The sequence below is a fragment of the Theropithecus gelada genome, chromosome 2 (assembly GCF_003255815.1).
Source record: "Theropithecus gelada isolate Dixy chromosome 2, Tgel_1.0, whole genome shotgun sequence".
Taxonomy (NCBI): Eukaryota; Metazoa; Chordata; class Mammalia; order Primates; family Cercopithecidae; genus Theropithecus; species Theropithecus gelada.
Window position 1 is genome coordinate 162,051,887 of NC_037669.1, and position 25,479 is coordinate 162,077,365.

At 49.5% G+C, this 25,479-nt stretch overlaps 1 protein-coding gene across 3 annotated transcripts in view; it reads right to left on the minus strand.

Moving 5' to 3' along the window:
* Positions 1-6,606: 6,606 nt before the first annotated feature.
* The window catches only part of COLQ (collagen like tail subunit of asymmetric acetylcholinesterase), a 71,225-nt gene continuing 52,352 nt past the window's right edge, over positions 6,607-25,479 (minus strand). For all 3 annotated transcript variants that reach the window (XM_025374388.1, XM_025374376.1, XM_025374384.1), the window contains 6 exons: positions 22,502-22,607; positions 14,608-14,747; positions 12,871-12,990; positions 12,311-12,431; positions 10,282-10,384; positions 6,607-8,164 (listed from right to left, as the gene is read on the minus strand). In XM_025374388.1, the coding sequence (XP_025230173.1) occupies positions 8,095-8,164; positions 10,282-10,384; positions 12,311-12,431; positions 12,871-12,990; positions 14,608-14,747; positions 22,502-22,607 (660 nt within the window). In that variant the 3' untranslated portion in view covers positions 6,607-8,094. The remainder of the gene's footprint in view (positions 8,165-10,281; positions 10,385-12,310; positions 12,432-12,870; positions 12,991-14,607; positions 14,748-22,501; positions 22,608-25,479) is intronic.

The window sequence follows — 25,479 nt, forward strand, 5'->3', positions numbered from 1 at the left end:
CCAAAGCTCAATGACTAATAAGCATTTATTTTGCTCACAAGTCTGGGTTGGCTTTAGACTGGCTTTGGCTGGACAGTTCTGGTCTTGATTGGCTCCCTCATACACCTGACAGTTGACTGAGGTTCAGCTAATCTAGGATGGCCTTGACAGTACAGTGGGGGCGACAGCTCTGCTCCATGTCATCTCCACCAGCCTAGCCTGGGCATGTTGTCATGGCAAAGACAGAGAGGTGTAAGAATAAGAGAGGAAACAAAATGCTTCTGTCACAATTGCTAAGACGCCATTGGCCAAAGCAAGTTAGAAAGCTAAGTTCAGAATGAAGGAGTAAGTGGGGAAATCCATTCCCCAAAATTGATGGGAGGAGTTGCAAAAGAGATTGGAAAGGGTGTAGACACAGGGAGGTGGGAAGAATTGCGGCTATTAATGCCATCTATTACAGTCACATGCCCTGTGACTGCCACGTTTGAGAACACTGGGCCACATGATCTCTAAGTCCCCTCCCAATTCTGGCATTGTCCCTGGCCAGATAAGAAAGTTCCAGTAGGAGTTAAGACATTTCTATTCATGGTTCATGCAGAGGGCACCAAAAGCCACCCAATGGCTTCTCTTGACTGGGCCCTCCCTCCTTTATTCACTGCATATAGTTTGCTTCCCTCCTGCCATTTCTTACCAAGAGCACTATTCCAGTTATCTGTTGCTAAGTAACAAGCTACTCCCCAGAACTTGGTGGTTTAAAACAATCACCATTTTATGTCATGGGATTTGTTGGTTAGGAATTGGGACAGAGCTTGGCTAGGCAGGTGAGCTTCTTGTGGCTTTAACTGAGGTCACTCAGTGGTACTTAGCGGGCAGATGGGCTGGACTGCAGGGTCCAAGCTAGCTTCATTCACATGCCTGGCACCCTGGTGGAGGTGGCTAGAAGCAGGCTTCTGAAACCTCTGGGCCCATGGATTGTAATGTTGAATTGCTCAAATGTAACAGTCTCCTTGGTGAATTGCCAAGGTCCTTGACCTGTAAGCTGGTTATTATCACACAAGTGCTGAAGAACTGCTTCGCTGAAAATTTTAATTGGTTCACTCTACTGTGGGGGAAGGATGGGGCCGAACAACTCCAGTAAAGCGGGCATTGGGGAATAGGTCGGCCCATTAATTGTAATGAGCTTTGGAGATTATTTAGCAATTTGACCCACACATACCCTCCATGCCCCTAACGGAGCGATGGCCTGTGTGTCTGTCCCAGGAGACACTCAGAAATTGCCCCACCCCCTTCCCCAGCACTGGTTCCTAAGTGAAGTGCTGGTGACCAAGCTTCCATCAAAAACCTCACTTTGCTTTACAGATCTTACTAAAATGGCTTCGCAGTTGGATAGATAAGAGGCCCAGGGTCAAATCCCAACCCTACACTTCCCTGGTCATGGTAGGAGTTCTGGCCCAGAGATAGGCTGGATCCTTCGGGGTCAGCTGAGCAGAGCTTGAGCTTCTGTTATGCGTGAAAGCATCAAAACCAGTCCAGTCCTGAAAGTAAAAAAATCAGTCCAGATAGAGTAAGTCAGCTCTGTGCCCCTACCATGCCTCAGACTGTCATAGCTGACACTCAGAAAGCCAGCTGCAACATTAACAGGAGGAATATTTCTCCCATACTGCTGCAATTGAAAAATGTCATAACCATTCCTTTTTTTTCCCCACCTTGGAAGGGAGTCTTGCTCTGTCGCCCAGGCTGGAGTGCAATGCATGAGGCTTACTACAATCTCTGCCTGGCGGGTTCAAATGATTCTCCTGCCTCAGCCTCCGGAGTAGCTGGGATTACGGGTGCCTGCCACCACACCCAGCTAAGCTTTTTGTATTTTTAGTAGATATGAGGTTTCACCATGTTGGCCAGGCTAGTCTCAAACTCCTGACCTCAGGTGATCCACCCACCTTGGCCTCCCAAAGTGCTGGGATTACAGACATGAGCCACTGTGTCCGGCCAACCATTCCTTTTTTTGAGTGACTACTGCTTTCTTTCCAGTGACATCTCTAGCCTTGCTTTGTTACTCCCGCCACCTGAAAAAAATCACCGTGAAACTTTGTGAATACCCCTAAATCCCCAAAGGTGATTGATTTGGCCTGAGCCACTAAATAATGATAATGACAAATAAAATCCAACACTTCCTAAACAGCTTCTTTTTCTTTTCTTTTCTTTTTTTTTTTTGAGACAGAGTCTCACTCTGTCACCCAGGCTGGAGTGCCGTGGCATGATCTCGGCTCCCTGCAACTTCTGACTCCTGGGTTCAAGTGATTCTCATGCTTCAGCCTCCCCAGTAGCTGGGATTACAGGCGTGTACCACTACACCTGGCTAATTTTTATATTTTTAGTGGAGTTGGGTGTTTCACCATATTGGCCAGGCTGATCTTGAACTCCTGACCTCAGGTGATCTGCCCACCTTGGCCTCTCAAAGTGTTGGGATTCAGGCATAAGCCACCACACCCGGCCTTAAACCATGTTATCACTACAATTCACCACAACCTTGAAATAAGGTACTACTATTCTATTATTCCCCATATAGAGGTGAGAAAACAGAGACTCAGAGAAGTTAAGTAAATTAAGCGGGTTAATTAAACAGCGAGTTTGTGGCAGAGCCAGGTTTCAAATTCAGATGTGTGAATCCAATCTTCTGCTTTTTTCACAAACTACACCACATCTTTCTTGACCCATGGCACGCCGTGAGAAGTCAGTCTCTGTGAGTGGACCTGTCAAAATCAACCAGGCCTGAAATCCCAGTACTTCGGGAGGTGGAGGTGGGAGGATCGCTTGAGGCCAAGAGTTTGAGACCACCCTGGAAAACGTAGTGAGACTCAATCTCTAACAACAACAACAAAAATAATTAAAAGACTTGACCAGAAGGCCGGGCACGGTGGCTCATGTATGTAATCCCAGCACTTTGGGAGACCAAGGCAGGCGGATCATTTGAGGTCAGGAGTTCAATACCAACCTGGCCAACATGACAAAACCCCATCTCTACTAAAAATAAAAAATTAGCCAGACGTGGTGGCATGTACCTATAATTCCAGCTACTCAGGAGGCTGAGGCAGGAGAATCGCTTGAATCTGGGAGGCAGAGGTTGCAGTGAGCCAAGATTGTGCCACTGCACTCCAGCCTGGGCAACAGTGAGACTCCATCTCAAAGAAAAAAAAATCAACCAGTAGCCTTGTGGGATTGTGTGAGCAGTCTTCCCAAGTGTTTGCCTCAAGCAACTCAGCACCTATTCCTGCCAAAAGGAGAAGCAAAACCAGATAACCAGTGGAATGGACATTATGTGTGCTCAGCACCCATTCCCCCAATTCGTACTCCCCAATATTTGGTCCAGAAGTCACCCCCATGTAGCCTCTGTGCTTCTGGAGAATCTCCAGGGGACAGGCTAAGAGTAATGTGTCTAACAGTGCTAAGCCAAGCCCATGGCCTGCGTCAGCAACATTCCAGAAGAAGAAGAGCACTGTAGCCAGTTGTTTAGCCGGATGGTAGTGATGGGGAACAGTTTCCCAGGTTGGCCATGTGGAAGGTTTTCCAGTACTTTGGATTAAGACAGGATGCAGTGGTCCTAAATTCTTATAACCTTTGTCTCCATGGGTTCAGAAACCCAGCCTTCATTCGTCAGCAAGTGCCATTCTCCTGACCAACAGAAATTGGTTCAGAAACAGGCTATGAGCCTCCTTGGTTTGCTGGGGAGTTCAAGAAAATACGTTTTCTTTCTTTTCTTTTTTTTTTTTTTGAGAAAGGGTCTCACTCGGTCACCCAGGCTGGAGTCCAGTGGTGTGATCATGGCTCACTGTAGCCTCAACCTACTGGGCCCAAGTGATCCTCCTGCCTCAGCCTCCCAAGTAGGTGGGACTGCAGGTGCACGCCACCCCACCCAGCTGATTTTTTATAGAGATAGGGTTTCGCCATGTTGCTCAGGCTGATCTCGAACTCCTGGGCTCAAGCGATTCACCCACCTTAGCTTCTCAAAGTGCTGGGATTACAGGCATGAGCCACCATGCCTGCCTGGAAAGGAGTTTCTTGAGAGCCACTGGAATATGCATTGTCTCTTCCTCCGGATTTTGCAGGGTGCAGACGTAAGCTTGAAACTGCAGCAGTCAACACCCTAAGGATCCACCCTAAGGATCAAATTAATGGAAAGGTTCAAATAGTTGAGAGGATAGCAGAGGAATAGAATGATGACTTTGACTGAACCATGCCTGATCTCCACCCCACCACAGTGGACTTTTGGTTATATGAACCAATAAATACCACCTTGTGGTATTCAGATTGGATTTTCTGTTCTTGCCAATGAAAGCATATGGACTGGCATAGCCTTCTTTGGTGACCAACTGCATCTCTGAGCCCCTGTCTTACTCTAAGCCACCCCACGTGACAGCCTCAGGAGCAGCTAAGGGAATCCATTCTGCTCCTAGGGTATGTTCTGTCAAAGCTGAAGGGCAGGCATCACACCCACAATCTGTTAGAGTTGGAAGAAAACTCAGCCTTTATTGAAAGTCTTTTTCAGATGAGGAAATTGAGATCATGAGAAGTGATCAACCAGATACCTGTACCCCCTGTTCAGTGTTCTTCCCTCCACATTCATAGTAGCACCCCAACTTCCTCCTGGACCAGCAGATTATCTCAGGACACATTTACTTGGCACAGATGAGCTCTTGGATACCAACTCTGTGGCTCCCTGGGCAGCACACCCACTTCTGAACCAGCTCCCTACCTCACAGTTAGGATTTCAAGGAAGGGCTGGGAGCTGCCCATCTTCCGCAATCTCTCATCTTTCAATTTCAAAATGCCAAAGGGCCAGAATTACTACTATTACACATATTCTTAAAACATGTGACTTTGAATCCTTTCATGTCCTGAGCCTTTCAGAACCGTCCCTTGAAATAGCTGGAGTCCAGTGGCGTGATCATGGCTCACTGTAGCCTCAACCTACTGGGCCCAAGTGATCCTCCTGCCTCAGCCTCCCAAGTAGGTGGGACTGCAGGTGCACGCCACCCCACCCTGCTGATTTTTATAGAGATGGGGTTTCGCCATGTTGCCCAGGCTGATCTCGAACTCCTGGGCTCAAGCGATTCACCCATCTTGGCCTATCAAAGTGCTGGCATGATCCCTAGGCCCATCCCTAATATTTCAGGGTCCAGGAAAGAGTATATATGGACACTCACATACCAAATGTCTAGGTATTTACATTATAGTCAAATAACAGACTATTTTTGTTGTTTTGCTTTTTTTTTTTAGAGGTGGAGTTGGGGGAGGGTCTCACTGTGTTGCCCAGGCTGTCCTTGAATTCCTGGACTCAAGTGATCCTCTCTCCACAGCCTCCCAAGTAGCTGGGCCTACAGGCACATGCCACCTGATATGGTTTGGCTGTGTCCCCACCCAAAACCTCATCTTCAATTCCCACATGTTGTGGGAGGGACCCGGTGGGAGGTAACTGAATCATGGGGGCAAGTCTTTCCTGTGCTGTTCTCATGATAGTGAACAAGTCTCGAGATCTGATGGTGTTAAAAGGAGGAGTTCCCCTGCACAAACTCTTTCTCATTCTCTCTCTTTGCTTGCTGCCATCCATGTAAGATGTGACTTCTGCCATGACTGTGAGGCTTCCCCAGCCACGTGGAACTGTAAATCCAATGAAACCTCTTTCTTTGGTAAATTGCCCAGTCTCAGGTATGTCAGCATCATGAAAACAGACGAATACAAATTCCTGGACTTAAGTGATGTCTCGCCACAGCTTCCCAAATAGCTGGGACTACAGGCACATACCACCACTCCCAACTAAATGATTCAATATGTTCTGCTTCCCTCAAAAAGGATACTTTCATAAAGAATGGAAGACCAGGTTTGAATTTGGAATTTTAGATTCCACAAAGTCCTGTGGTAGCAAGAGAAGAGGAGGGTCCAGCCCACAGCCAGATCCCCTTGTTTTTACCCCTGGCCCATCCCACACTAAGAAGGGCCTCATGTGTGTCCATGAGGAAACCCCAGCCCACATTCCAAGCCCCATCTATAATTCCTACAAACAACTTTTTGCTGGTCACCCCCAGGCCTGCATGTGTACAGGTCACACTCAGGAGGAGAGACATGGGCAAGAGGGCTGCAGGTCCAGGAAGCAGGCTCAAGACCACTTGGGTGGGGAACTGTGGTTTCCCAGGTACCTGGAGCATGGTCTAGGAGTGGGGTGTGCAAGCTCCAAAGGGTGTGTCACTTTGGCCACATAGACACCTCGCCCTGTGGAGAGGGTAATGGACGGAGGAGGGCCAGGGTGGCGCCCTCCAGCCTTGGGACCCAGGACAGGGCCTCTCTTGGCCAGGTCCAGGAGTAGTACTAGCCCTCCATTCCATCCTAAACAAGGTCCGAAAACTAGGGCTGAGGACAGGGCTGGCCTAGCAAGACTAGGTTTTGTGACCTCGGGCAAGTCCATGACCTCTCTGGATCTGTTTCCTCCCTTTTGCCTGAGGCAGCTGGAATGCTTCCACATTCCAGAACCCTCCACAGAGTTTGGGAAGCAGATTTGATTTTAGACTCCTCACTCCATCTGGCAATGCTGAGACACTGCCCCCCATAACCCCCAACGGAAGAGAGAGCCACAGCGGGGAAATGAACTGCCTTTATTTTTTTATTTCCCCTCCGGAAACCCCAGTGTGATGGTGGAAGCAGCATGAAAACAACATCTCCCCAGGCCTTGCAGTAGAGGCGAAGGGAACAGGGCTGCCCATGTGCCTGCCTCTAAAGATGCCCCCCTCAGGTTGATATCACCTGTGGCAGACTGGGTCCACTTACAGACACCAGGTGATGGTCCACCAGGCCCCAAGCTCCAGCCTGCTGAGTCCCCAAGGCTCAGGCTCATCAGATAGCTTTGTACAAAAACCCAGGGGTGTCCCCCCAGCTGGTAACAAATGGGCAATTTCTACTTGAGATCTGCTGCTGTGGGGGTGGACCTCATCTTGGAGATATCTTTCCAAAATAAAATTAAGCCCCACTCAGGAAAAATGGTGATGAAAGGCAGCTCACAGACATGCAGGACTAATAATCTTATTGAAAAGGGAGGAGCTCAGGCACACAGGAGGACAAGGCTATGCAATATGCAGACAGGAAAGAAATGCCACGGGACGCTGTCAGGGTCAGCAGGAGGCAAGGAGGTAGAGCTCCGGCCAGGAACGCTCTGCCTAGAGAGAAGCCCTCTGCAGCTGGCCCTAGATGGGGGACCCAGGGAAGTATCTGCCTAAGGACCAAGGAGATAGCAACAGCCTGCCCAGGTGTGGCCTTGTGCAGGTCACACAGTCCTCGTGAGTCTTCTGGACAGGAAATGGACCTGAGGGACATTTTCGAGACAGGGTCAAAGTGCAGAGAGAGCCAAGAGGTCAAGATGGTGCTGGAGATTCTGAACCACAAGAGCCATCCCTTTGGGAAACACTGAGAAGAGGAGCATCTTCTCTCTCCTCTGCTTGGGGCAAGCCTGGGTCAGGTGGGTTCTCAGTACTTTTTCACAGTTAAGTCTCTTTCTGGGCAGCCACATCCACGTCAGGCTGGGCTGGGGTCCTGTGGCAGGTTCAAAGCTGTGAGCCACCCTGAGAGAATGTGCCCACTTCCCTGCTTTGTGGTTCATAGGCCTAGAGAGACCCGACAGCAAGCTGCCCAGGGTGAGTGAGAGTGCCTGCTCGTTTCGGAGGTCAGGGGCGGAGAGGCCTGTACTCCAGATTCCCCAAAGAGATCAAAACGTACTAAAACAGCCTGCAGGTCTATGTGTGTCTAACAGTGCTCAGCCAAGTCCACGGCCTGGGTCAGCGGCATTCCCGAAGAGGAAGAGCATGGTAGCCGGTTGTTCGGCCGGATGGTAGCGATGGGGAACAGGTCTCAGGCTGGGCATGTGGAAGGTTTTCCAGTACCTTGGATTAAGACAGGATGCAGTGGTCCTAAATTCTTCCAGTCAGACTGAGTTAACAGCATGTCTTAGTAGCAGGAATTTGTCCTTGTTTTTGTCACACAAAGGTGGGTGGAGACGGGGCCAGGACACGGCCAGTTTGATGACGGTGGAGAAGCTGCTGCCAGTTCTGTGGGGCGCAGGCCACCTCACGGCCCTCAGGTGAAGTAGCGGCAGGGCGTGGAGTCGATGTAGCAGTACTGGGTGCATCGCAGGTCTCCATATGACCTGAGGGAGGCAAAGACACGTTCTAAAAGGCCACCTCTTATATGCTGGTGATTCCCAGTCAAACCTCATCAAACAGTGGCCAAGGGTCAGTGGTTCTATAAAAACTTTTCCCATTCTCATTTGGAGTGAGAGGCCTGGGGGAGTTGAATCATGTCTCTGGGATTTTTGCCTTGAGCTCCAGCTAGGGGCCTGGGTGGAAGGAGGTGGTCGCCCTGCTCTTAGCAGAGCATCTATGAGGGAATCACCCCCTTCTCAAGGCCTGAAAGGTTTCCAGTACTGTTGTTACAATGCACCCTACCGACAAAAATGTCCTGTATCTGTGAAGCCACTGGCCAGATATGACTATTGAGCTCCTGAAATATAGCTACTGTGACTGAATAACTGCATTTTTTTTTTTTTTTTTTTTTTTTGGAAATGGAGTGTTGCTCTGTTCCCAGGCTGGAGTGCAGTGGTATGATTTCGGCTCACTGAAACCTCCGCCTCCCAGGCCTGCCTCAGCTTCCTGAGTACCTGGGATTACAGGCGCGCGCCACCAAGCCTAGCTAATTTTTATATTTTTAGTAGAGGCAGGATTTCACCATGTTCGCCAGGGTGGTGCCGAACTCCCAACCTCAGGTGACCTGCCCACCTCGGCCTCCCAAAGGTCTGGGATTACAGGCGTGAGTCACAGTACCTGGCCTGAGTAACCGCATTTTAAGTTTACTTATAATTACTTTACATTTGAACAGCGGCCTGTGAGTGGGGGCTACCATATTGGACAGTGCAGCTTATACCTCTGTAGCCCGGATGATCATCCGAGACAGGGTGTTAATTAAACCTCACAGGCACAGTCACAAGCATCCCTGGGAGGCTTCTGGGGTGTAGCTGTGTAACCACAGTGAGCGTGGGGGAGCCCTGGGCTCTACTCGATCCTGCACTCCGTATCTGATCGTCTATACTCATTTGTCTCTGTGGAGCCATGAAGAGCCAACTCTCTGGCAGAGGCCTGTCACGGGCCTTCCTTCGTTCAGGGAGGGGAGCACTGCACACAGACACATGCATGGAGTGGGGGGCCAAGCCTAAACAGGCTTGGAGTCGGGGGAGACTATAGGTCTGTAGTTTTCGCAGCCTGGTTGAACATACTAATATGCGAGTGTTAGGAGACCCCCTTGGAAGAGAGAGCAGAGAGCGGGCAATGGAAAGACAGGCATGGCTCCCCAGCCCTGCCAAGGGCCCGGTCCGACTCTACAAGAGGAAATGTGATGGGAGAAAACGCTGAAGAGACTGGACTCAAGGACAGAAGAGATCAGAGGCACCAGTAGATCCACTCTGGAACCCAGGGGAGAGCAGGGCATGGCCTGGGTGGGAAGGAACGGCCTCCCCATTTTCCTGAGAACTTTGTACAACTCTGGTTCTGTAAGGACTGGGGGGACATGTACCTTCTGCACCTTGGAAGGAGCCCAGCGGTTACAATCTGGGCATGGAATCAGCACCTCATGGGGCGGTGGCCCTCAGTTGGTTTGGCAGGTGCCAGCGTGGAGCCAGGACACTAGAATACTTGTCCTGAGCAACATAAATAGCCGCTGAGGGTTCTCAGAAATAACTAGAGGGGTCCTCGGAGGGAGTACTTTCCTGGAGGGGCCACGAGCTTGCAAAATTAGATATAAAGACTGATTTGATCTCACTTGCAGTCACAGGCATGCCTGAGGGTGTTCCAGGGAAGTCAGGTTAGGTAGACACGTCGATTCTTGGAAATGCCCTGAGACCTTTACTCTCCACTGGGCTTCCCACCTCGGCCCACAGCCCAGGAGACTAAGCAGTCGTGGTGACCACTGGGTTTGGGGGCTGCTCATACATGGCAGCAGCTGAGCACAGAGACCGCAGCTCCCCTCTGGGCCTCGGACAGAGCAGGTGGCTGTGGGTGCCGTGGCTCAGCCTCAGTGGCATGCAGGCAGTGCTGACCAAGAGGGTACGTGGTGGGCAGGGAGCACGTGCTGTGTCATTCGTCACCATACCTCAGTGTCTAGAAGGCACCACAAAGTGGAGAGGCACTCAAAATATTTGTGAAGGAAAGAAGGAAAGCAAAGAGGAGGGAGGGAGAGAGAGGGAGGAGAGAGAGGGAGAGGAGTCATCCCTACCCAGGGAGATAGGTCTCGCACGTCAGGTAGCCAAAGTCAGAGCCGTCACAGTCCTCCACACCCTCATGCCGGTGACCATCTCCACAGTAGGCACGGTGACAGCCTGAGGGGACATAAGGAGGTGCAGTCCTGAGAAGGAGCAGAGGCGACAGGCTTGCCTCAGCTTGTAAGGACCATGCAGCCCAAGGGATCCACCCTAAGTGCTGCACCCCTTAAGGAACTGACCTCCATTAAGCTTCACACTCCTCCAGGGACTGCCCTCAGGCTCTGGTCCCACACTGATGTGCCATGGGACAAGAAGAAGGAGACCCTGGCTCTGGCCCCACCTGACCACTTACTAGCTGAGGGGTGGGGAGACTCCAGGTCGTTATCTGCAAAACTGGGACACTGACATGACCTCCACCTCATAAAGCCACTGTGGGGTCCCAGGAGTGAGGGCTGGGAGGCTGCTGAGCCCCAGTGAGGGTGCGTGGTGACTCTGTCACAGAGAGCTTCTGCGTGACACTGGTGAGCCCAGCCTTGTGTCCCTGGGGAGCCACATGATCTTCAGCAAAGACCTCTGCTCTCACACGATGGGAGGGTGTTGGAGTATGGACCCCAGCTTCGTTTTCACAGGGCGGGCAGAGTCCATTAGTTCCTTCCCACTGTGAGAGCTCCTATTTGACACTGTACACCAGAGGCAGAAGGGACTCTGGGCAGGGCCAGCCTTCTCGGGGATGCCATCCCTGGAGCTGTCAGGAGACAGTTCGGCCACACTGAAACAGTCAGCAGCATCTCCCACCACCCACTTTGCCCTGTCATCCTTCCCCTGAACTTTTTTTTTGAGACAGGGTCTCGCTCTGTCTCCCAGCCTGGAGTGCAGTGGTGCAATCGCAGCTCACTGCAGCCTTGAACCCCTGGGCTCAAATCATCCTCTCACCTCAACATCCAACTGCACACCACCAGGCATGGCTAATTTTTTTAATTTTTAATTTTTTTGTAGAGATTAGGTCTTGCTCTGTTGCCCAGGCTGGTCTCGAACTCCTGGGCTCAAGTGATCCTCCAACCTCAGCTTCCCAAAGTGTTGAGATTACAGGCATAAGCCACTGTGCCCAGCCTCCCCTGAGCTTCTTAAGAACAAGGACCATGACTTTGCATCCACACACATACAGCCCTGAGCTCCAGCCTGGCTCTTCAGAGGAGGGGCTTAAACCACAATCCCTACATGAATTCAGGGAGTGGTGGTTGAACCCTTACTATATCCAGATAATTCCTGCACATATTAGCTCACAGGATCTCTAGGGACTTGAGCAGCCAGCACATCATACCCATTTTACAGGCAAGGAAAGTGAGGCTCAGAGCTGTAAATTGCCCCCCATTACCCCACCCATCATGTGGCCTCTGCCTGGAGCCTGAGGGTGGTTGGTGTTTCTCAGGGCCTGCATTCAACGTCTGTTGACTCTAAAGCTCATGCTTTCCACCACACCTCCTGGTTTTGTTACTTGATTAAAAAACAACAACAACAAAAACAGCGAGCCCTCCAGAGCCTGCTGCCCACCAGTTAAGGCAGCAGCCCACAAGGCTGATGGCAGCTCTGGCTGGCCCAGCTCCCCCTGTGGAGGGCTTTGCTACTAGAGCTCTACCTGGTAAATGAGCCCTCATTCAGATTCTTGGCCTCTCCCTTTTGCCTTTCACTCCTCCATGCAAAGTGAGAGCCCATCACTTTTATCTTCTGCACCTGTAACATGGGTTTTGCTAAGACGGAGGACTGGGAGGACCTGGTGGCTACATTTTGAGATAAAGAAGCCCTAACTGGGGGCAGGATCCTTGACATCCACCCCTGGTGAGGTGCTTGGGTGGTGGAAGAGTTAACATATGGGCTGAAATTGGGGCAGCAGGGGCTGGGGTGGGTGGCACAAGGCAGCCTGGGTACACCCTTCTCTGGCTCTAGAAAGGTCCCAAAGCACCACAGCTGGTGTCCAGGGCTGGCCCCAAGTCCCACCCCCCTGCTGTTCAGGCCTCAGGTCCTCCTGGGCTGGGCCTCACTCACGGATGCAGTCGTCACCCACATCGCTGTTACCATCGTCACACTCCTCCCCGGGCTGCAGGAGCCCATCCCCGCAGGTGCCGCGCTGGTCTGCAGTGTAATCCACAGGATAGAAAGGGGTCAGCTGGCCAAAGAAGCACACAGCATTAACTGGAGCATGGCATACCAAGGCAGCCGCAGGCAGGGAGGTCATTTGTTCTGGGTCCGATGGCACTGCTGGGGCATGCCTTGACTTCCTCCCAGGGGTGGGAAAGGTACTCCTTTCCTGTCGCCCAGAGCTCTGTAGCTGGTTAAATGCCGGGTCAGATCAAGACAGCAATCTGGCATGCAGGGATGTGGAGACCCCCTGGAACCCTGACTCAGAGAGGGGCTTCTATTTGGGGGTCAGGGTGGGGGAATGGAGGGCTGCTCAGAAACAGTTTGAGGGAGGATGCTCAGCCCTCCCATGCAGACAGACTACAGAAAGCCCTCCCCAGGCCCAGTGGGGTGGCCTTCCCTTCCTTTAATGGATGCATCTCTCTCCTGGGCAGGGGGTATGTCCTGAGGTGATGGCCTGGGGGTACCTGGATGGGGAGCCAGCCAAGGCTGTCCTTGAAGTACAGAGATCTCTGGTCTCTGCGAAAGGCAATGGCATTTTGGGTGTTCAGCCTCTCAAGCTCCTCCTGGTTGTTGACCACAAAAATCTGCCAGAGAGCACACTGGTGAGGATTCCAGAAAACACTTCTGCAGGGGGCAGGGAAAAAGCCGGAGGAGGAAACAGACTATCCTCGGGCTGCTCAACAGTGGAAAGAGGAGTTTGCACACTACACTCTAGCATTCCTTCTGAAGTGAGAGCAGTGTCTTGATTCCCTCACCTTCTCAATTCAGTTCCTAATGTCTAAGTTTGAAACTAAAATATTCACTCGGATGTAACATTTTTTTTCTTTTTTCTTTTCTTTTGAGACGGAGTCTCGCACTGTTGCCCAGGCTGGAGTGAAGTGGCACGATCTTGGCTCACTGCAACCTCTGCCTCCCAGGTTCAAGCAATTCTCCTGCCTCAGCCTCCTGAGTAGGTGGGATTACAGGTGTGCACCACCACGCCTGGCCAAGTTTTGTATTTTTAGTAAAGACGGGGTTTCGCCATGTTGGCCAGGCTGGTTGCAAGCTCCTGACCTCAAGGTGATCCGCCCACCTTGGCCTCCCAAAGTTCTGGGATTACAGGCATGAGCCACCGTACCCAGCCTTGGATTTAACATTTTTAAATATTTAAAATGTTCCCAAGATTAAATTAAAAGACAATGTCATATAGTCAAATAATTTGACATCTGGAAGTGATTCTTAAAATTATCCTACTCAAAGATGTTCTTTACAGTATTATTTACATTAGTAAAAAGCTTGGGGGTGGCCAATAAGCAATAGGTTGGTTAAACACCAACACTGGTTAAGTAAATTGTAGCACAGCCACACTGGATGGATGATTATGATGAATTGATGTCCAAGGTTTACTTCAAAATAATCCAACAGAGGATGGGCAGTAGTGAGTGGGCATAAAGAGAAAACAAGGACACAGGCTCGCCATGAATTGATCATTATTAAAGTTGGGTGAAGGGTACAAAGGGGTTCATTACACTATTTGCTTTGCTTTTATATGTATTTGAAATTTTCTCTAATAAAAAGTTTAAAATGTTATTTATAGAGTGTGGAAACATGGCAGGATTTCAACTAAGATAACAAAGTACAACTTTTTTTTTTTTTTTTTTTGTGAGATGGAGTCTCGCTCTGTCACCCAGGCTGGAGTGCAGTGGTGCGATCTCAGCTCACTGTAACCTCTGCCTCCCGGGCTCAAGCGATTCTCTTGCCTCAGCCTCCCAAGTAGCTGAGACAACAGGTGTGCACCACCACACCCTGCTAATTTTTTATATATTTTTAAGTAGAGATGGGGTTTCACCATATTGGCCAGGCTGGTCTCGAACTCCTGACCTTGTTATCCACCCGCCTTAGTATCGCAAAGTGCTGGGATTACAGGTGTGAGCCACCGTGCCTGGCCAAAAGTACAACGTTTGTATGCAATATAATCTCAACCATATAAAAGTTAGATTTTAATAAGACAAAGAAAATACCCCAAAATGAACTCATAATCAAATGGGCAATTTGGTTTTCCTCTTTTGATTTTCTCTTATTTTCCAATTTCCTATAATGAGCATGTACCCGGAGTCATGAAAAAAAGTAAGTTTTACTGAAAGGATTTCACAAAGCCCCCTAAGGATCAGGTGAGAGGTCCTCATGGATAACCACCCCAGACTTCTCCCAGAAAGCCTTACCACAGGAACTCGCGGGGAACTGGGCCCATACACGGATTCCCCGTAGGAAGGGTTATTCACATTCATAGTGGGTCCACAAAGACATCTTCCTGGAGGCCCGGGAAATCCTCTTTCCCCTTTGGGTCCCATTATAAGTTGTCCTAGGAAGCAACAGACTGCTGTGTTTAGAGCCAAGGAAGAGAAGACCAAACAACCCAGGGAGATGTGAGTGACCTTTGCAACAGAAAAAAGGTTAAAGTCCACAGCATTTCAGGGAATGCCTGAGGGAGAGGTTCAAAGAGATGCTTTTGATCCAAGACATGGAGGAGATAAGGGAAGAAAAATAGCTGGTAGGAGACAGTTTCCCCCTCCTTCCTGCCTTGAAGACAGGCAAGAAGTCTGGTGTTGCAGCAGCCATGTTGCAACCAGGAAGTCACAAGCATGAGAAGATAAGCCAACACGCAGGAAAGGCTCATGGGGCCTGGGGCCCTGACAGTGACAGTCAGAGGCTGAATCAAAGCCAATTACTGTCTGCCTCTGGATTTCTTTATTGGATAAAAACAATGCCCTATTCGTTTAGACCATTATTAACAGAGGGCTTCTTGCCGACAAATACATTATTGACTGTTAACATTTATTATTTTAAAAAACTTTTGTTTTTCATATATATAGAATCTTTTTTTTTTTTTGAAATGGGGTCTTGCTCTGTTGCCCAGGCTGGAGTGCAGTGGCGCAATCTTGGCTCACTGCAACCTTTGCCTCCCAGGTTCAAGCGAGTCTCCTGCCTCAGCCTCCTGTGTAGCTGGGATTACAGATGTGTGCCACCATGCCTGGCTAATTTTTGTATTTTTAGTAGAGACAGGGTTTTGCCATGTTGGCCAGGCTGGTCTCGATCTCTTGACCTCAAGTGATCTGCCTGCCTCAGCCTCCCAAAGTGCTGGGATTACAGGCGTGAGCCACCTCGCCCAGCCAATGTAGGATCTTTATAGAGGAATTTCTGGGTGTGGGTTTCTTTCATTTCTTCTGGAAGAAAATAGAACGTTAGTATATGCCCAGTCCATTTACCCTCCCCTGGTGCTGAAGAAGTGAGGACATGTCTTGAAAAGACGTGATCAGAAGGTGTACTCCCTACCTATGCGGAAGAGCTGTGAGGGCAGTACCTTGGTTTTTAAAGGCTCTGATGATGCCCAAACCAATTCTGTCAAGACTTCTGAAAACTAAACTGAACCTGGGCAGCATCCATACTTTTACTTATTTATTTTTTAAAAAAGTTTTTTTTAACCACTTTAGTATAAGGCATCTTTTTTGTTTTGTTTTTTTTTTTTTGGAGACAAAATCTCACTCTGTTGCCCAGGCTAGAGTGCAGTGGTGTAATCTCAGCTCACTGCAACCTCTGCCTCCGACTACAGGTACATGCCATCACGTTTGGCTAATTTTTGTGTTTTTAGTAGAGACAGGGTTTCACTATGTTGGCCAGGCTGGTCTCGAACTCCTGAACTCAAGTGATCCACCTGCCTCAGGCTCCCAAAGTGCTGGGACTACAGGTGAGAGCCACCGCGCCTGGTCAGGCATCCATATTTTTAAAAGCGCTCAAGATGATTCCAATTTGCATCAAGGTTGAGAACTGGGCCATTCCCCTGCCAGATCATCCTCCCTTCATCCTCCATCCCTCCCCAGCTGCCTCTCAACTCCCTTCTGATCTGGGTCCAAACATCACTTCCTGAAGGTCTTTTTGAATCCTCAGACTCTGTCATGTATATCTGGGATACAATTTCATGGTTTCCTATGCCTTTTCTTCACGGCACTTCTCTTTGTTTGTGATTCTATATACTGCAGAATTATTCCATCAAGGTTGATCTCCAGTAGAATGTCGCTCCACAAGGACAGGGCTAGTGCCTGTTTTCATCCACCAGGGCTTACACAAAGTAGGGGCATGGAAAGTGTTTGATGATTGAATGAATGAATGCAGACTAATTGGAGAGAAACAGTCTTCGGAAAAAGGCAAAAGTCACATTCTGGCTGGCAGAAAAGCACCAGAGCAAGAGCCATCCAACAGGAAGTGAGGAAAGAGAAGAAAAGATGGGGACTGAGAAGAAAAATAAGTGAGGATCCCTTCTTCTGGGAAAATAGCAGGGGGTGGGTTTGGAGGCCAGCCAGTCATTGGTGTCAGGTAGTATGACATCTGCGGTAGCCAGGGGCTGGGAACACAGTTCACAGATACAGAAGGGCAGGAAATGAAATGACCCCAGGGGAGAGATCCGGCCAGGACCCCGGGTAAACCACTGCAGCCGGAGAAGGAGACTGAACCTTCCCGAGCGGGTTGACACGTATGCCTACAATCAGAATGCTGATGCTACGAGGGCAATGGAGCTGTGCCAACATCTTATCCTAAGCTCTGCTTGTCTGTTCTAACAAGAAGTACAAATATAATTCTGTAGGAAGAGTTCCAGTGTATGTTCTGATATCTTCAGAAGAGCCCAGAGAGACAGGGAGTCCACCAGCCTAGGAATAACCACTTGGGGAAACTGAAGTGGAAAAGCTCTGTGACCAAGAATATGAGGGTGGGATTGCAGCAGTCTTCCAGAAGGCTCTGTGACCCCAACAACTCCTCCAGAACCGTGGCCTGAGAGACAGTCAGGAGTTTGTCCCATTAGCTGCTGATGAATGGTGAGGCTGAGATTTGAATTCATGTTTGACTTAACACAAGACAAACGTCCAAGAATACTGATGCTCTCAGGAAGCCAGCAATTCCCAGGTACCACGTTGATTCACTTATACTCTGTCTGGGTACAGGAAGGACTCGGCCAAATTTGTAATTTGATTATTGCAAATTACATCCTAAAGGCATTTTGCCTTTATTCCCTTCCCACCTCTTAGCCCCTCTTTCCCTCTAACTCAGGTAAGTACAAAGCTTTCACCCTTTCCACCTCTCCCAGCACCATCCAGTCCCACAGAACTGGGCACCAGAAACTGAGGTCACCTCCTGACAGGACGCGGCAGGGAGCCTGCTGCCACCACTGCAGTGTCCCTGCAGCTTCCTCCCAGTTGCTGGAGGGTGTCCATTACCCCTGCCTGTTTTCTGCCAGGCTACACTGAAGGACACAGCAACCTGAACTTCCCCACCCTGACCTCTGGGGGATCATGTCTCGGCCGGGTTTCATCCCCACCCCCTGCAGCCAGAGGACCCGGCTCTCCATCTTTGCCCAGGCAGCCTCCCACTTCCATTGGCTGCCTCGGTGGGAAAAGATCAGCAGAGGGGAATCTAAGAGAAGGCAGAGAAACCAGCACAACAACCTCTAGAGGTCGCCTGGCTGACACTCACAGGAGTCATGGACCGATTCTGGACCAGGGTGGCCCCCAGTCAGTGCTGTGACCTTGCAGGCATCACTTCTCTTTGAGGTTCAAGATTCTTATCTCTAAGAGGAGGGTAGGACTAGACCAGGGGAGTTTTAATCTGTGGTCTGCAGAGGCCGAGGCTATCTCATGATGGCCTTGGGGCAGGGGTTCTGGAACCCGGGGAAACGGGGTGCAAAACCTTGGGTGTCGCTATACAGAGTTGTTTTCCCCCCTAGGAGTGAATCTGGGACTTTTATCAGACTGTCAAAGGTAATGTCAGGAGTGAATCTGGGGGGCCTAGTCCAACTCTGGATGATTATCCAGCTGGTCCCAAACACAGGGATATCTTACTTATTGATTTATTTATTTATGAGACAGAGTCTCACTCTGTCGCCCAGGCTGGAGTGCAGTGGCGAGATCTTGGCTCACTGTGACCTCCGCCTCCCAGGTTCAAGCGATTCTCCTGCCTCAGCCTCCTGAGTAGCTGGGATTACAGGTGCCCGCCACCATGCCCAGCTAATTTTTGTATTTTAAGTAGAGATGGGGGTTTCACCATGTTGGCCAGGCTGGTCTCAAACTTCTGACCTCAAGTGATTCGCCCACCTCAGCCTCCCCAAGTGCTGGGATTACAGGTGTGAGCCACTGCACCTGTCCGGATAGCTCTTTTTAACTCCTTCCTTGCCCTCTCTCCCCACCCCTCCAAAATTTTCCAAAGAGCAGGATTATTTATTGCCCCATCTTCTCTTTTCTCTCTTCAGCCCCCTCACTCAGGAAGGCTCCTCAGAAAGGAAGTGACTCAAAGGATGGAATTGGGGGCAGGGGCATCAGTCCAAAGAGATGGCCCCATCCTGCTTGGCTCCTAAGGAGATGGACTGTGAACCCACGGAACCCCTGCCTGGGAGCCCCTGCAGGAAGCAGCCCTATCCACCCACATACCATGTGCCACTGGGGATGTGAAGCTGACTCAGCCGCTGACACTGCCCTCAAGGATCTAGCAAGAGGATGAAACACATCTGCAGAAACGTTACCAATGGAGAGGCCATAACAGAGAGGCAATATGTGACCAGGGCTCGGGGTGGGGGAGGTGATCTATCCTGTTAGGGGCCAAGGAAGGCCTTACTGAAAAGAACTTCGAAGGAAGAGAGAATTTCGTTGGATGGACAGGAGGTGAGAGGAGTGCCATGTCAGGCCATGTGGACCCAGAGAGACCACAGGAATAGCTCCAGCTCCATAGATGGCATCCTCTGAAGGGTAGAGGGCAGGGTGTGATTGGGCAGAAGCTGGGGTAGTCGAGGGAGAGGGAGGTGGGCATACTGGGTGGAAGAGAGGGAGCTGGAAGGCCAGGGAGAAAAAGTATGACTCTGTGGGGCCTGCTGAGAGGACAGGATTGCAATACACAGAATACTGACAAGACAAGAGAAACAGCGGGCACCGAGGAGCTGCTGACAGCTCCAGCCTAGCCCTTCTCATCCATCCCCCAGCCCCAGGAGGGAACCAGAGTTCAGGTCAGGTGAGGGTTGGTCTTTACACAGAGATAAACACAGTGAGACCATTAAGATCCCAGCCCACTACAGACCTCCCACGCATCCACACATCACATGCCCCTGGACGACTACTCAGTATTTTTTTGTTTTGTTTTGTTTTTGAGACGGAGTCTCGCTCTGTTGCCCAGGCTGGAGTGCAGTGGCATGATCTCGGCTCACTGCAAGCTCCGCCTCCCGGGTTCACGCCATTCTCCTGCCTCAGCCTCCTAAGTAGCTGGGACTACAGGCGCCCGCCACCACACCCAGCTAATTTTTTGTATTTTTAGTAGAGACGGTGTTTCACCATGTTAACCAAGATGGCCTCGATCTCCTGACCTCGTGATCTGCCCACCTCGGCCTCCCAAAGTGCTGGGATTACAGGCGTGAGCCACCACGCCCGGCCTACTCCCCAGTTTTGTGAGCCCCTAGGTACCCCAGGGGCCAAGAGAGTCCCTTCCGAAGGCACAACCCAGACCTCAGGCCATGCTCTCAGTCTCTGGGGTTGGTAGCTCATAGTCATGGGATTCCAGGGGGACATCCTGCCTCCCAGGACCATGGAATATGAGGACTAGTTGAAAGGACCCTGATTCAGAGCATCCATCCAATTCCAAAACTGAATTATGGAGTGTGGGCACGTGGCCTGGGTTGCATCTCAGATCTGATTCCCCTAACAACATGGAAACAGGTGCCGCAAACATAAGTTATTACCCATACTAATCAATGTGTGTTCTCCCAGTATTTCCTTCCTCCTCTCCCTATTTCAAGGAGGTAGCAAGAGTTTGTGCTTTCTTGCCCTTGCTAAAAGCAGGTAATATTGGAAACAAACTTTTCTTTCTGCCTTCTGTTCTCTGAAGGACAAAGCTCCTAACTGGGGTGCTGGTATATGAGGAGTATCAGGAAGGAGGGAGTCAGGGATGGAAGACGAGAGACTTCCTAGACAGGGACAGGAGAGTATCCTGGGGAAGAGACAGGTCTCAGAAAGAATGGTTGTGGGGTGCTCCTTGGACAGTTGAACTGTGGGGACCAGGACTCCCAGCCTTGAAAATGTTCTGATACCCACGTATGGCATAGGAACAGCAGCCACCAGGTATCTGTGGACCACAGGGACTTGGGTGACAAGTCTATTTCTATTTCAACTCTATTTCAGAGGTGAATGGAGTAGACCAAAGGTTGGAGGGACCTTCCCTGACATTTTTCTGCCATAATTCACCAGGATCTTTGCCCAACCCATTAGTGGTTGTTGGAGGAGTAGTGAAAATCCTAATAATGCCTGAATTAAATGTTTTGGCATCCTAGCAGGTTGGACTCTCAGAGCCAGATTTAACTTAGTTTAAAGGATCTAACAAAATATGACATTTCTTGCCCATCCCATGATGTGGCTGCAAATGTATTTCCATAAACACAGGAGGAGGGGGAATACACTATGGAATTATAAATGTCTTCGTTTTCTTAAGAAAAAAGTTGGAATAAAAATTGTTTGGATTCATTTTGTATAACTGAAGACAAAAAAATGTTGCAGTCAACAAATGATCTTCTTGATACTGTCTTTATACAGTTGATGTGCTGTGAAAGCCCCTACCATGAGCTGACAAGGGAAAGAAATAAAGGGCTTAGCTAATAAAATTGAATGAGGTAAAAGAAGGAAGCAGCGGCTGGGCATGGTGGCTCATACCTGTAATCCCAGCACTTTGGGAGGCCAAGGTGGGCAGATCACGAGGTCAGGAGTTTGAGACCAGCCTGACCAACATGGTGAAACCCCATCTCTACTAAAAATACAAGAATTAGCCAGGTGTGGTGGCGGGCACCTGTAATCCCATCTACTCAGGAGGCTGAGGCAGGAGAATCACCTGAACCCGGGAGGCAGAGGTTGCAGTGAGCCAAGATCGCACCACCGCACTCCAGCCTGGGTGACAGAGCAAGGCTCTGTCTCGAAAACAAACAAGGAAGCAGCATATCTATGCCCTTCTCAATAGCAGACTTTTAATTTTTATTTATTTATTTATTATTTATTTATTTATTTAGAGTCTCACTCTGTCGCCCAGGCTGGAGTGCAGTGGCGTGATCTCGTCTCACTGCAAGCTCTGCCTCCCGGGTTCACGCCACTCTCCTGCCTCAGCCTGCCGAGTAGCTGGGACTACAGGTGCCTGCCACCACACCTGGCTAATTTTTTGTGTTTTTAGTAGAGACGGGATTTCACCTTGTTAGCCAGGATGGTCTCGATCTCCTGACCTCGTGATCTGCTCACCTCGGCCTCCCAAAGTACTGGAATTACAGGCGTGAGTCACCGTGCCCGGCCAACTTTTTATTTTTTAATTTCATTTTAGTAATTTATTTCTGTATCTTTTTTTTTTTTTTTTTTTTTGAGACAGAGTTTCAAGATGGCACAATCTCAGCTCACTGCAACCTCCACCTCCCAGGTTCAAGCGATTCTTCTGCCTCAACCTCACAGTAGCTGGGATTACAGCTGTGTGCCCCCACACCAGGCTAAGTTTTGTATTTTTAGTAGAGAAGGGTTTTTGCCATGGTTGGCCAGGCTGGTCTCAAACTCCTGACCTCAAGTGGTCTGCCCACCTAGGCCTCCCAAAGTGCTGAAATAACAGGCGTGAGCCACCACGCCCGGCCTCTTTCTATATCCATTGCAAACAAATAAGGACTCTCGTATAACACTGTAAGATAGAAAAACCTGCAATGTCACCTTTACTTCTAGGTTTAAGAGAATTGCTTGGAGCCATGAAACTTTTATCTAGAAAAAGGTATTCGTTGATGAAATATGTTCCTGTTATTTTTCACTTAAGGTATAAATGACATCATTAATGTGCTTTTTTTCTTTCCTCTATTTGTTCTTCAGAATGCTAAAACAAATTCAGAATGGCATTTATCTCTCTTGCATAAAAGTTGAATGAGCTAAATTGTGGACAAATTATAAAGATATTGGAGTGCCTCTGGCAGTTTCTAACTTGAAACACAAGGCATCTCTGCTGGCATCTCCTTGTGTTCTCTCTGGGAGGCTGGCCAGTACTGCAACAGTGGATCAAGTGAAGCAGTGTAGCTCTTACCTGCAGATGGGGGGCCTGGGGGCCCTGGGGGGCCTGGACGGCCAGGTTGACCAGAAGGCCCAGGTTTGCCGGGTGGGCCCATAACTCCACTATCCCCTTTCTGTCCCTGACAGAGAGAAAGGCAGAACCTGTTATGAAAGCACGACATAGCAAGCTTCCTGCCCCATTTATCACTAAATAGAGATCACCTTGCACTTAAGGAGCACTTAAACAGCCAGCACCTTGCACTTAACCAGCGGGGGATGCAGCTCCAAAGGTCTTGACCATCAAGCTCTTAATAAGCTTAGGGCAAGTGACATTTGAGATAGTGATGGTTACAAGTTTGCAGACCTTACTTCTTGCTCTGTCCTACAAATGTGGTACATGGCAGCTGAAAAGAATCAGACAAATCTACTCTAGGCCCCGGGCAGATGAGGAAATAGAGGCCTAGAAATGAGCTATTTTCACTCATTGGCTTCCCATTGCACTCAGGATAAAGACTTAGCTCTTTACCGCAGCCTGCGAAGCCTTGCATGGCCAGGCTTTCCAGCTTCATTCCAGCCTTTTGGCCTTTTTGGTCTTCAAGGGCACCATGTCTGTTATCCCCCTTCTCAAGACCCTTCTCTCTGCCTCAAAATCTCCTCCTTCCCCCTAGCCTAGTTAACTGTCACTCATCCTTTGGCTCTCAGCTCAAATGCCCTATGGCAAAGCCTTCCCTGACCTTCCTGGACAGAGTCAGTTCACCCACCATAAGCTCTCACAACTCAGCCTGTTTCCTTCATGGCATTTATTCCAGATCACAGCATATGGATGATTTGTGTGGTCATTTCACTGATGTCTCCCCATGAGACATACACATCCTATGGGCTGGAATCTGTCTAGCTCGCCTCCTTTCCCCAGATGAAATGAGGGAGGACAAAGATGCTAGAAACACAAAGGTAGGCAGCTTTGCTGATCTGTAAATCCAGAGGTTTCACCTTGACCTCGAGACTCTGGGTAACTCATGTCTCTGCTTTGTACCTCAGTTTCGTCATCTTAAAAATGGGGCCAGTAAATTTACACCCACATAGGTTTGTTGTGAGAGTAACAAAGATCTCAGAGGTGAAAATGTGGTTTGCACAGAACGAAGAGCTATGTGGGGTAAGCCAATTATCACAGCAACTGGCCTGGTTCCATGTGTTTCACAGAGTTAAACAAGTCCTGGCTTATTAAAAAGGGCACACCTGTGGCTACAGCCGTTCCACATGGAGTGTCCTCTTTTCTGCCTATTCTGGGAGCATCAAGAGCAAAGACTGGGCTCTTCGTTCTCCCTCAGGGTTGCCCTTAGGAGTCACCCTGAAACCAAGGCTGGTGCATGCTATTGACTCTTCCCCTAAGCAATTTGCTAATTGTCTGCTCTTGCCTCAGGCCTAATCAGAGCAGTGATTGACACATGACGTTTTTGGCCTGGTTCTTCTTACGACACTTGCGCCTTGGCAGGCTTGCCCACCTGATGAAATGTAATATTTCTCAAATCTGGGGAGCAGGCATGCTTGGGACTCCTTTCCAGCCACAACGGTGACAGGTGACCTGCCGCCTTGTCCACATGGCACTGGGAGCCCTCTTGGTAATGTCCAAGGAGTTCTTGAACTCTGAATATGGGATCCGTGAGGTCAGAGTTTATTTCTGATTTCATGTTTATGGAGGGAGTTCTTAAGCCTCAGCCCAAGCTGAAGCATTCCCTGCAGTAACCAAGCTGGGTCCCAGCATGGCAAAGGAAGTCACACCATCTTAATATAGCCACAGTTCAGGCTTGTTTTTCTAACGGCCTTGTCAGCTGGCTCTGAGCACAGGAAGTGCCAAAGTTTGAAGGAGCTGGAAATGCTCCTTCATTGTGACACCAGCAGTAATGGAATATTCCTCTTATCGGCCATCGCTCAGAATGAGCCATATCTCTATCAGCAAGAATCACTGAGTAGAGCTTTCCAGGAAAGGCATTCTTTATTCCTTATTTGCCACAAAGTTGGGTGATCTCTCTCAAGGAAATTGTTTCTCAGTTACTGAAGGTTTTTGTTTTTTGTTTTTCATTTTAAACAGACATGGCAGGAGATTTTTTTTTTTCTTTTTTTTTTTTTTGAGAGATGGAGTCTTGCTCTGTCACCCAGGCTGGAGTGCAGTGGCGTGATCTTAGCTCACTGCAACATCTGCCTCCTGGGTTCAAGCGACTCCTGCCTCAGCTTCCCAAGTAGCTGGGACTAGACATGTGCACCACCATGCCCAGCTAATTTTTGTATTTTTTAGTAGAGGCGGGGTTTCACTATATGTTGGCCAGGCTGGTCTCAAACTCCTGACCTCAGGTGATCCTCGTGCCTCAGCCTCCCAAAGTGCTGGGATTATAGGCGTGAGTCGCCACGCCCAACCGAGAAAATTTTTATAATAAAGTCAACAGCTGCTTTCCTGGGCTTGCCCGAAGGCAAGTCCTGAAGCATGAAGGTTGCTGAGAGAAGAAGTCATGTGGGGGGAGTTGGTCTCAACTCAACTCCCTGGATTCTAACCCTGGCTTTGAAGCTGACTTCGTGGAGGGGTCTTGGGCAAGCAGCTCCACCTCCCTGACCCTCAGCTTCCTTGTGAATAAGCTGAGGAGACTGGATTAAGTGGTCTCTGTAATCCTTCGGGCACAGAAATTACTATCTGAGATCCCTTCTGAATTTCTGATTTTTGGCTTTGGATTGACTTAACAATAACTTTCAGAGACTCTCAGCACTGCTGGCCAACAAACAAAGGGTATGTAAGACTCTAAGCTGGGAGATTAATTCATGACAAAAACAAGTACCGCAGCAGGCTTCTAAGGCTAACAACTTGCTATCTGCCAACTGGAGCGACACCAACACGGAGGGTTTGCAGCATCCTCGGGTTGTTCACAATGTCTTGTCGAAAGCTTGGACTCATTTCTCTAACTTCTCTGAGCTCCCAGATGTGGTTTTGGTGTAGCTTTTACGATTCCAATGGAATCAGTTTCA